Below are 12160 nucleotides of genomic sequence, written 5' to 3' on the forward strand. Positions count from 1 at the left end.
TCCTGACATGGGTATTGAATAAAGAACCCTGCACAGGAATTAAGAGGGGTTCTGGTCAGCAAATGGAATTCAATAAATGCATAAAGAGAAGGCAGACATGACTGAGGTGATTGGGGGACTTTTAGATATGCACATGAATATGCAAGGAATGGAGGGAGATGAATAAAGGGTAGGCAGAACTTGGCATCATGTTTGGCGCAACATTGTGGGCTGATGAGCCTGTTCCTGCTGTGTACAGTTCTATGCTCTATGAAAGTGATACTTTGTTAAAACGTTTTCTAAATTCTCAAGTTTTAAAACGAACAACCATATTTATATTTTTATTAAAGCATTGTTTCCTTATGGGCTTGACCTACGCAAATTTCTCCCTTTCTTTCAATGCTGGCAATAAAGTTCACGGGAAGAGGAAAGATGGAAGGAAAACAAATCAGTGTACAACAGATGGATTTTCTTTTCTCATTGACAAAATGTTTTATTTTGGCAAAGCAGATTTTGGAATATTGATAAAATCAAAACTTGCATGAGGAGAAAAATACATTTCAAACAATATTTCACTTCACCTTTTTTTTGGCAATGAAAAGATAAATCTGATACTTGTGCAAACATTTTCTTTCAAACATGGAGTAAAAATAACTTTACAATAATTAACAAGAACCTCAAAAGAACACGACAAATATTTCTCATACTTCATGCCCTGAGCTTTTCTGAACAAAAGATCTTTGAGACATTAGTATTTTGCCCCAAAGATGAAAATATTCAATAAAAATACTATATTTCAGCCAAAGCCTTGTAAATATTGCATATATACAGTACAATTTTTGCAAAGGAGGTTAAAAATGCTTAAAAAGATGATATATTGCAATACTTAAAAAGTTGTATATTTTCTTGTGCATTTTACATTGTATATATTTATAAATATATACATATTAATACAAATTTTTAATATAATTACATAACATACACAAAGTAGAAAAAGGAGTTCATTGACTTTTTTTTTACACTTTTTATTCCTGGATGAAAATAATAATAAGGCAGAGAGCTCCCACCAACGTTAAAGCTTGTAAACCAAGGAAACCCAACATGACCCAAAAGAAAATCATTACAACTGGCTCAACAACACGGGACCCAAAATGCATTCGTGAAAAGCCAATACTGAGCAGGCATTTGTTGATTTCCCCAAAGAGTGTCCCCATTTTTTTGCAGTCATCAATGGCACTTTCTTCCTCATCCACCGGAATCTGCTGGAGAGAAAAAGAAGAAAATAATATTTGTCATTTTGAGAAATATACAAGCACCTGCAATTCTATTTAAACTGCATATTATTTAACTATGCATATGCATTTATGAAACTGTTCTGTTAGGCTGTTAAATTATTCCACTAGATACTTTTGGGGGAGCATCTGATCTTAAATGATTCAATATCTGCAACAAAGTGAAATATTGAAAAAAGTCTACACTAGGGCAGAATGTGCAAGAAATCTAGTATTCTTTACTCTCTTGCCAACCTTATCAATATTCCAATGTGTGGAAAAGAGAAGAAATGATAGCATTAAAAGATGATACCAGGATTGGATTAATTAAATGTTCAAGGAATCAGTTATGTTAAAGGAATATAGTAACAAACGTCACAATTTTGATGATGGATTTGTAGCAGAATGATGGAAATTTGATGGAAATGGACAGCAGATTACACAACATCTAAGCAATAAAGTGAGGATTATGCAATCCTTTGATTCACATTCCCATAATGGTTTCAGACTTTGTTTTGTTATTTCAATGAAAATTCTTATTTGACTTGCAGATGTGATGTCAATCAAGCAGGCTCAATTATCCTGGATAGAGGCAAGCTTCTAGAACGTTGTTCGAGTTACACACATCTAGAAATGTTTGGAGCATTTCATCATAATCCTGACTTGCGCCTTGTAGGTGGTGAACACGCTTTGGGAGATCAGGAAGTGAGTTACTTGCTGCAAGATTCGCAGCCTCTGTCTTGCTCTTATAACCATTGTATTTATGTGACTGGTCCATTTCAATTTCTGTCTAGTGATATACAGAGGAACCTCGATTATCCGAATGTTGGATTATCTGAAGGAGATCGAGGTTCCCAGACAAACGTTACATCAAAAAACTTTTCAACCCTGATCGCGTCTTTCATTTACAATGATTAAAAACTATCTCGGCTCACCGAAATGCTGCTGAGAACAGTCCTGGACATTGATAGAAGCCCAGGCGCCATCTCCAAATGACTGACCTTGCACCCTCTCTCCCTCTCCCCACACATTCCCTGGAGTTCTACATAGGGGTGAATCCTAACTCCCCCCCTCTTCCCCAGATATTCTCTCTAACATGGTCCTCTACAAGGCAGAGGTGGAACTTTCAGAAAGTTGCAGTAAAAAGTTGTGTGCATGCTCGGTATGTGTGCGCGTGCACGCAGGCTGTATTTGGAGACTTACCCCACAAAGGCAGCAGCAGTTTTATCGGTATCCAGTTCGGCTGCCCCGCGGGGGAGGGGACAGGGGGGAGTGGGAGGGCTCGGACGGGAGTCAGATCATGGGTGGGGACGGGAGGGGCGGTGATGGACAGGTTGAGGGGCGTGGAAGGGGTGGGAGACGGTGCTGGATGTGGTTGGGGGGTGGGCAGGGAGGCGGTGTTGGACAGGGTTAGGGTGGGTGTTGGATAGGGTTGGAGGCTGGTGTTGGATGGATTGGGGACGGGCAGGGGGCATTGTTGGACTGGTTTGGGTGGGTGGGGGCACGGTGTTGGATGGAATTGGGGTGGGTGGGGAGATGGTGTTGGACGGGATTGAGGGGTGGGCTGGGAGGTGTTGTACCGAGTTGGGAGCAGGTAGGGGGCAGACAGGGTTGGGGGGGGGGGTGGGGTGGGTGGGGCATGGTGTTGGATGTGGTTGTGGGGTGAGTGGAGGTGGTGTTGGATAGGGTTAGGGTCAGTGTTGGATAGGGTTGGGTATGGGCAGGGGGCTGGTGTTGGATGGGATTGAGGGCAGGCAGGGGGCATTGTTGGACTGGGTTGGGGTGGGTGGTGTTGTTTGGGATTGGGGACAGGTGGGGAGGCGGTGCTGGATGGGATTGAGGAGTGGGCGGGGCAGTGCTGGACAGGGTTGGGGCGGTGTTGGACTAGGTTGGGGGTGGGCTTGGATGGATTGGGGGCAGGTAGGGGGCTTTGTTGGACTGGTTTGGGTGGGCGAGGGGGTGGTGTTGGATGGGATTCGGTGATGAGCGGGGGGGGCATTGTTGGACTGGTGTGGGTGGGCGGGGGTACAGTGTTGGATGGGAATGGGATGGGCAGGGGGGCGGTTTTGGATGGGATTGGGGGATGGGCGGGGGCAGTATTGGATGGGATTGGGGGGTGGTATTGGATGGGATTGAGGGGTGGGCAGGGGGCAGACAGGGTTGGGGGGTGGGCAGGCGCTCGCACGGTGTGCTGCTGCCTGGTCTCCTGAACAGGGAGCAGATTTAACAGAAAACTGTTCGATTAACCGAATAATCAATTATCTGTATGAACTAGTGCCCGCCCATCTCATTCAGATAATCGAGGTTCCTCTGTATATCCTAAAGATTTGACTGCTCTCTTCCACTGTACCTACCTCTCCATCTCTCATCCTCCACCTTTGATAAACTCCCACTTGTTCAAGATTCTGCATCATACCAAGTTTACTCAATCATCCTGTCCTCACTGACCTACAGTGACTGCCAGTTTCCTAGCCTCTTAATTAGGATTTTGTGCATGTCTTTTGATTCCTTCATGGCATAAACTGCCCCACCCACCTTACATCTCAATCTCCACAATCTCTGCTTATTCTCACCAACAACTCCCTACCAAAACATAGCTGTTTCACCTCCGGACTTTGCTCATCTTTGCCAGCCATGCCTAGGCTCCATCCACTGGAAATCCCTCCTGAAGCCTGTCACTTCCTCGAAACCTTTCTTAAAGTATACGTCTTTATGAAAATATCTGGTCATCCTCACAAAATGTCCACCTTCAGTCAATCTGTGAATGGCTGTGGGACACTGTTCCGCATTAAAGACCCTAAATAAATCCAATCTGGTTATGTACAAATGTAAGTCAACTCTATTTTGCCGCCCTAATCAGAGTGCATCCTTTGACAAAGCTGCTACTTCAACCTTCTTTTAAACATTCAGTGGAATTAGGGTCCATGAGCATTTCAGAAATAAAAATCAAATTGGATATATTACGGTCCTCTAACACGTAACTGATCTCTATATACTGTGAAAGAAATAAATGCTTTAATTACCCTTGGTAGGTCTTTAATTTTGAGGCAGATTGACATTAAAAATGTCAGAGTGTTGGTCAGTTAAAGTTAAAATAAAATATGGGATTGTTGGTATCAAAGCTAGCAGTAGCAATACAAATTAGATAGCTCTGAAATTGACAATTCTTGACACGAACTCATAGTATTAAATGTACACCCCCTATGCCTAAAGATGTTGGTACAATATTCAACGGGATTTGTAAGAATGACTGATCATATGCAGAAAACAGTATTGGCATTGCAGTCTTGCCCAGTAACTTTTCTCTAACATTACAGCATTTGTATGGTTGAATATACACTGCCTCTATTACTGGTGCAGAATAATTTTGCTTCACCATGGTAAATCAGATGGAGCAACACTTTTGGGATTTCTGAGAATATAAATCAATATAGGGCCAAATTGCTCAAAATGTTGATTTTCCTGCTCCTCGGGTGCTGCTTAAACTGCTGTGCTTTTCCAGCACCACACTCTCGTCTCTAATCTCCAGCATCTGCAGTTCTCACTTTCACTGCATCAAATCGTAATTGCACAACTTGATTTTTTTTTTAAAGCACCATTTCAAACAGCTCCAATTTACATATTCCTTCTCTCAATTTCCAATTAGCAAATAACTCTTCAGCTATACGCTAGCAGTGAAAACAGCACCTGTAACACTAAAACACCCCAAGGTGCTTAACAGGCATAATACAAAGCAAATGTGACACAGCCACATATGGACATACTGGCCAGATGAACAGCAGCTTAGTCAAAGAGACAAATTTTAAGGACAGTCATAAAAAAAGAACAGAAAAGTTTAGAGAACCTGACAGATTTAGGTGAGATTTAGGCTTAGGATTGGCAGCTGAAGACATAGCCATCGATAGGGAAGTGATTAAACTGGAGATACTCAAAAAGCTGGAATTAGATGGAGGAGGCATCAGAAAACTTTACAGTGATAGGGAGAAGCAACGTGACAACATAGTAGGTAAAGCAAAGTAGGCCATTCAACCCTCAAAACTGCTGTATCATTCTCGATCATGGCTGACCACCTTCCTTGAAATGTGATATTTCCATATTATCCCCATATCCCCAAATATCATCAGGAATTTGAAATTTCACCAATTTCTGTATTGAATGTACTTAATGGATAAGCTTCCACACTTACTGGGTTAGAGAAATGTAGGGAAATCATTTTCTCCTGGTCGGAAATGGCTTTTGTTTTATTTTGAGGCCACATCCCCTGGTTCTGAACCTGAACCAAGAAAAGAAAATTGACTACATCACCTCAGTCAATACCACTAGGACTTTTATAAGTTCCTACAGAAATTCTCTCTCATTCTTATAAACTTCAGAGAATACAGGCCAAGTATCCACAATCTCTTCTAGAATATGCATATGTTTAAATTCATGTTGATGCTGTCCACTCAGAATTATTTTCCAAATATCTAGTAACCACATTCCTTTACATTACTGACACCTAGCAGGTCTGTCTTCTCCTGTTTTCTCCATTCCTCTTCTATTAAACTGTGGGTGTTATATCCACAGCCTTCCCAGCTGCAGGCACTGTTTAGTAGGGTTCTGAAACATGATCACCAATGCATCCATTGTCTGTTCAGCCATCTCTTTCAACACTGAAGATCTGCAGGTCCTAGGGATTTGTCAGCTTTCAATCCTACTAAATTCTCCAATACTATGTTTTACTCATACTAATTTATTTTAATTCTACACATTCACTTTCAATCTTATTTTAGGGAGACTTCTTGTGTCTTGCTCTGTGAAAACTAGCACAAATTACTCATTTACCTGCTTCGCCATTTTCTATTATATTTGTCTTTGCTGACCTTTTCCATTAAAAAAAATGGATTATTACACTTTTTAAAAATTGTTAAATTACTGTTCCAAATTCTTAAATTCTCAGTTGTCCTTTATTGCATTCTAAAATTCTCCCAATTTTCATTATTTTGTTTAGCAATTTTATTAAAGTCTTCTCTTTTAAATCTAATGCTATTAGCTTCCTTTGTTAGACATAGCTCTGTTGCTTTTGCTGTAAGATGTTTTTGCTTTCGAGGAATGCCGATTTTTCAGAAAATCAAACATGAATTATTTAAAATATTAGCTGTTACCTATCTACCATTTTTTAAAATATGTTTTTCCAGCACACTATAGCCAACCTTCATATGTTTATAATTACCCTGGTTTATATTTAAAACTCCAGTTTCCAATTGAACTATGTATTTTTGAAACTTAAATGGAAAATTCTTTCATATTATGGTTACACTTATATCATAGTATGGTCCAGAAGCATGAATATGCAAAGTACACAAAAGTTAGACAAAATAATATCAAAGGGGTTGGCAATACAAGTGAACAATCATTAATGACATTCCAGCTTGTTCCTATTTATACTGCAGTTCCAGATGCTTTTGCACCACATTGTTAATTATATATTGAAGTAATATCTGCACCAGTTAACATGAAATCATGTTCTTTAAAGGAGTGAAAATTGACAGTGGCTTATTTTCACCTTTCAGATACAGCACCATTTTTTTCTTTTGATGTCCTGCTACAAATAATTGTTTCGAAACACAAATAATTGTTTGGCAGAGCACAATTGAAATATCGATCCAAAGGTGAGAAAGTTGACAATCAAGTCTCCTCTGGATATTTTAATGGCTTGGTTACATTAGTACCAGGATTTATTTTTGTGCAAATATGTGAAACAACAGTTTTAAAACTAAACTTTGTAATGTCAACAGGACAGATTCTGTAGCACCTTGAACCTAGACCACAAGAAAATAATGTGACCAGAAGCAGTGCAGGAGTTGATAAGCTTGCAATGAAGAGATGATTTCTTTTTTAAACATTAACATCTCTCAAACAAATAAATGTCTGTTATACGTATGAATGTGTCCGTATATTATATTTTACTTAAATCTATGCATACGTCAGATTCAAAACACTAATAATGAAAGTCGCAAGTCCAGCACACAATGCGGAAATGTAACAATTCTACTAACAAGATTTGAATTTGCTCAGCATGAGTGAAAACAGAAGTGGGACAAATGCAGTTCTCATCGATTTCATTTCAGTAGGTTAATCTGAAATCAGAGCAGAGTCATTTAAAAACTGACAGAACTAACCACTTAAGGCATGCATTTTAAATAAATTTTGAGTATAAGTCCATAGGAGCAGAACTTAGACCATTCGGCCCATTGAGTCTGCTCTGCCATTCGATCATGGTTGATAGGTTTTTCAACCCTGTTTGATCTCCATGGCAATCAAGAACTTATCTATCTCAGTCTTAATTTTTGTTTATTCAACTGTCAGTTTTATTAGGTTTAATTGTTTAAACAGTTAACCTTAAAATTGGAATCAACTTTCAATGCAAAGCTAGATTTATAAATGTTATTCCCCACAATGATAAATCCTGCCAAGTGATAAGAGGATAGGTTGCAACTATAAATAGACCTACTATTTATTCTATAGTCCTTGCTGTGTGTAAAAATACACATTTACATTCATTATGCATCTTCATCTATAAAATTAGCAAAATCATTTGGGAGTATGGGCAGAGACTGATGGATATGTGATAATATTTAAATAACATGTGTAGTGTGTGCAAGAAATGTTAAGCAATTCTTAATACTTCAAATGCACCCGCATTTTAAGGAAATTGAAGATTGCACAGCGTGTTGTATATCACAAGTCTCTACCACTTCCTTTGCACTACAAACCACAATAGATTATAGCACCTGTTTAAGAAAAACAGAAAAATAGGTGTAGGAGTAGGCCATTTGGTCCTTCAAACCTGCTCCTCAATTTGCTCATCTAACTCAAAACCCGATACTCACATTTGCTTTCTACCCTGTGATCCTCTGTCTGAAGACTGCCCTCATGTTCTCACTGGCACCTTGCTGCAGCTCTCATTCTCTACTTCCCCAGGCAAAGAATCCAAAAAGATTAAGCAGTGCCCTGACTGGAATGCCTGCATGGAAACCGGAGGGAGAAGATATCTTAAAGGGTGCACGGCTGCAGTGGAAGGAAGTGTTGCACAGTAGGTAGGCCGTACATTGTGATATAGTATTCTGACCACTGCATGCAATCAGAGTGTAGCGACAGTGCCCCATTCTCAGCTACATGACATTTAATGGAAGGTGAGCAACTATGGTTCCCTGCATCTTCGTCACATGGTAAGGACATCTACAGCAGGAAACTTCATATCCACTGAAGCTGGTCTTTGGTTTCCAGGTGCGTGTATTTGTCATTCATTTGTGTGGCTGCTCTTGGTGCAGCAGCCACAGAGACTACACAATTTCTGAACTGCGATCCATTGTGAATGATTCCAACGAGCCTCTGTGGCAATATCAGAAACAAAAAGTTGCTGCTCAGTAATGTGATTATTCAGCAGTCGCAGCACACAAGTACAATTTAAACAATCTCCTCAAAATGTAGGGCATGTAGGCCTCCGACAAAGAGGAAAATGCAATGCTGCTATATGGACCCTGTACATCATTGGCCTGCCTGGGACCTGCTCCTCACTTGCGGGGAGCCCTCGGATTAGGGTGGAAGCACGTTTGGTTTATCCTGGCATTGGTGCTGCTGCATGCCTCCTCCTTTGTCATTCTCTTGGTCTCTGCAACTCTGCAGGCCCGTGTCGCCATCTTATTCCACTATCTGGTGCCAACTTTCGATATAGACAAGTAGGATCAACGGAATCTCTTGAACAGTATAAGAGGTTTCTTAAGAAGGAAGTCAGGAGCACAAAAAGGGGATATTGGATAGTCCTGGCAGATAAGGTTAAGGATAATCCAAAGGGATTCTACATGTATATTCAGAGCAAAAGAGCAACTGAGGAGAGAATAGGGCCCCTGAAAGTTCAAAATAGTCATCTACGAATGGAACCACAGGAGATGGAACAGAGACTGAATTAATATTTTGTATCAGTATTTACTGTGGAGAAAGACATCTGGTTGAAGTACGTTTAGTGCACTTACTGTTTAAGCTGCATACTGGCATATGCTGACACTGATAATGACAATGCTCTACAGCAATATATCCACCCCTTGTCTGACCATGGCTGACTCCATGAAAAGGAGCTTTTTTTTTAAAAGATATTTTTATTAGAAATTTAATATTTTGACAGATTTACAAAAATAAACAGAACTTTCAAGCACAAACATTAATATAAAAATAGATCTTAAATATATAATCATCAAAATTCAAAGGAATGATACTAAAGAAGAAAGAAAAACAATGAAACTCAGTTAACTACTAATCTAATCCACAATTATCCAGAGTGTATAGTTGAGTCACTTACATCCTTCAAACAAGAAAAAATGTTCTCTAATACACTCATAACAGTATAATAAAAAGGAAACTATTTCCAAACAATAAGAACAAAAAAAAACGTTTGAATGGAGATCCTCCCCCTTATTCTCAGGGGGCCTTACTTCCTTTCTAAAGGTCCACCATATCCTCTCCCAAACAGTGTCCCACCCTTGACCCGGGCGCTCCTTAATAGGATTTAGATATAATACCGAGCTAGAGTTAATAGTGAGCGCCCCACCCCCACCCCTCCCCACCCATACCTGAGTATATCTGATAGCATCAATGCCACGTACAAACACACATAACTATAAAATTACAACTCCAACAAATTACAGTTAAGTATAATAACATAAAATAGCAAGGGAAGACAACCCTGCTCCCAGAAGCAAAAGTAAAGTAGAGTCAAGTATCCATTTCTCCCCACGGAGTGTGGAAGAGGCAAGCCAACATAAATTGTCTCTTATGATTTATTTAAACGAGTCTAAAAGTTCCTTAGCCTCTTCTGGTGATCTAAAATTATACTCGGATCCTTCGTGGTTAAAGCATAACGTCGCTGGGTAGCGTAAGGTGTATTGAATATTTAAGTTCCTTAGACATTTCTTCACATCATCAAACGCCTTCCTCCTTCGTGCCAAAGCCGGGGAGAAGTCCTGAAATAACATAATCTTGGATCCTTCATGAATCATAGCTTTAGGATCCTTTCCAAGCTTTCTGGAGGCATCCAGGAGTATCTGCCTCTCCCTATAACTCTGCAGCCGGAACAGGACCGGGCGTGGGCGCTGGTTTGGGCCAGATCCGCGTACTGCGACCCGGTAGGCCCACTCCACCCTTACCCGGTCAGTTTCAGCCCCCAGGTTTAAAAGCTGGGGCAACCATCGCTCCAGAAATACTGCTAACTGTCCCTTCTCTTCTTGTTCAGGGAGGCCCAGAAGACGGATATTCTTTCTCCGATTTCTATTATCCAGGTCATCCATGTAGATTTCAAAGGCCCGGACTCTCTGCTCCAGAGCTCGCACCTGTTCTGCAGCTGTTTGTGCTGCAGCCTCGGAGGTCGTGGCCTTTAGCTCCGCCCCCTTCACTCGGCCCTGTAATTCCTCGAGAGCCTGGCTGTACTTTTGTAACTTTTCTTCGAATGCATTCCATCTCTGTCTGGATTCTGCAATGAAATTGACGAGTGTCGTTTCCAGCCTGGCAATCATCTCTTCAAGGCCTGTTTTTACATCAGCTGCAGCCGGAGGAGGAGGGGAGGGTGGGGGAGGGGTCTTTGTTTTCTGAGAGCTGCGGGATCCCTTTGGTTTACTCATTATCCACTTAATATTAAACTGCTTAAATATAATAGTAAACAGCTAATTAAGGTTAGAAAATTTTTTTGGGTGGTTTGGTAAGTGTGGTGGGGGTGAGTAACTCACTTTACCCAGGTTTTGGGAAGAGCTCTGTAAACTCAGACTTGCTGAGTCGCCGCCATCTTGGATCTCCGAAAAGGAGCTTAAGTGGCTGCAGTAAAAGGCAAAAAGACTGCGAGCCTCGAAGTTCTGTAAGGAGGTCATAAGGTGCTAAACGAAAGGTAATTAATTCATGCATGCAAGGAACACTACGAGCACTCAGGTAGACAGAAAGTGAGCAAGTGCTAAGTGATCACAGTACGAGCCCTGTAATGCTCTTGGCTCCAATCCATGGGAGACATAGCTGCTCCTGTGTGCCAAGTGTCTGGAAGCAATATTGCAATCCGTCAATGCCTTTCATTGTATAATGCAGTGTTGAAGTGGAAAATTGTTTTTCTTAAGTGTTTGGAGATGTGCCATGTTGATATGGTGAGGCGGGAGTGCAAGTAGTCACTGTTCATATGCCCCAAGATGTTGGGAGCTCCTGACCAAGATGGAGGCCCCAGAGGAGCAAATGGTGAGCTATAGCCAATAGATGCTTGCCGGCCCTTTCATGTCAGAAATTGTTGGCATCCTGCTTTTCTCTGCCAGTTGGGAGAATAGCAAACTACCTGCAATGAGGTAGGAATAGATATTAATAGATGTTAATACATGCTTCTTGCCACTCACAAGCAAGCTTTTATTTCTCACATTTTGAACCTTGGATGCAAAATCAGACTCTTTTTGATGTCGAGAATCACATTTTTCTGATAGCATCACATTTTCCCGACAGACTTGATGTTCACCTTGGTCAGGAAAAATTCAGCCACATTTCTCTCCTCCACCAGCTTCTTCCACTTTGTATTTTTCAAGAAGATCCTTTGCCGGTTTCTAAAGATTTTCCCAATCTTCTGGCCTACCACTAATATTTGCGTCACTTTTCCTACAATTTGATATGACCATCAACTTCTTTAGTCAACCACCCATACCAGCACTGACCCCCGGACATCGTTCTGAAGAGTTTTTATTCTACAAAGTTTACACACTTTTCAGAGTTATCAAACACATTAAAAGGTCTGTCACTAATCTTCACCATTTAACCCTTGACCCAATTCACTTTAGCAAACTTTGGTCATAAACACTTAACTGCCTTTATTTAAGTTGAAGACGCTAATTAAGGATTCACACTTCTCATTCTGA

The 12160-nt window shown here is 40.7% G+C and overlaps 1 protein-coding gene across 3 annotated transcripts in view; it reads right to left on the reverse strand.

Annotated features, from left to right (window-relative positions):
• Positions 1–446: 446 nt before the first annotated feature.
• The window catches only part of fam241a (family with sequence similarity 241 member A), a 41190-nt gene continuing 29476 nt past the window's right edge, over positions 447–12160 (reverse strand). For 2 of the 3 annotated variants that reach the window (XM_060832567.1, XM_060832575.1), the window contains exons 2-3: positions 5437–5523; positions 447–1241 (exon numbers count right to left, since the gene is read on the reverse strand). In XM_060832567.1, the coding sequence (XP_060688550.1) occupies positions 1005–1241; positions 5437–5523 (324 nt within the window). In that variant the 3' untranslated portion in view covers positions 447–1004. The remainder of the gene's footprint in view (positions 1242–5436; positions 5524–12160) is intronic. The other variant, XM_060832583.1, reaches the window with a different exon arrangement.

This window comes from Hemiscyllium ocellatum, chromosome 1, assembly GCF_020745735.1.
Source record: "Hemiscyllium ocellatum isolate sHemOce1 chromosome 1, sHemOce1.pat.X.cur, whole genome shotgun sequence".
Classification (NCBI taxonomy): domain Eukaryota; kingdom Metazoa; phylum Chordata; class Chondrichthyes; order Orectolobiformes; family Hemiscylliidae; genus Hemiscyllium; species Hemiscyllium ocellatum.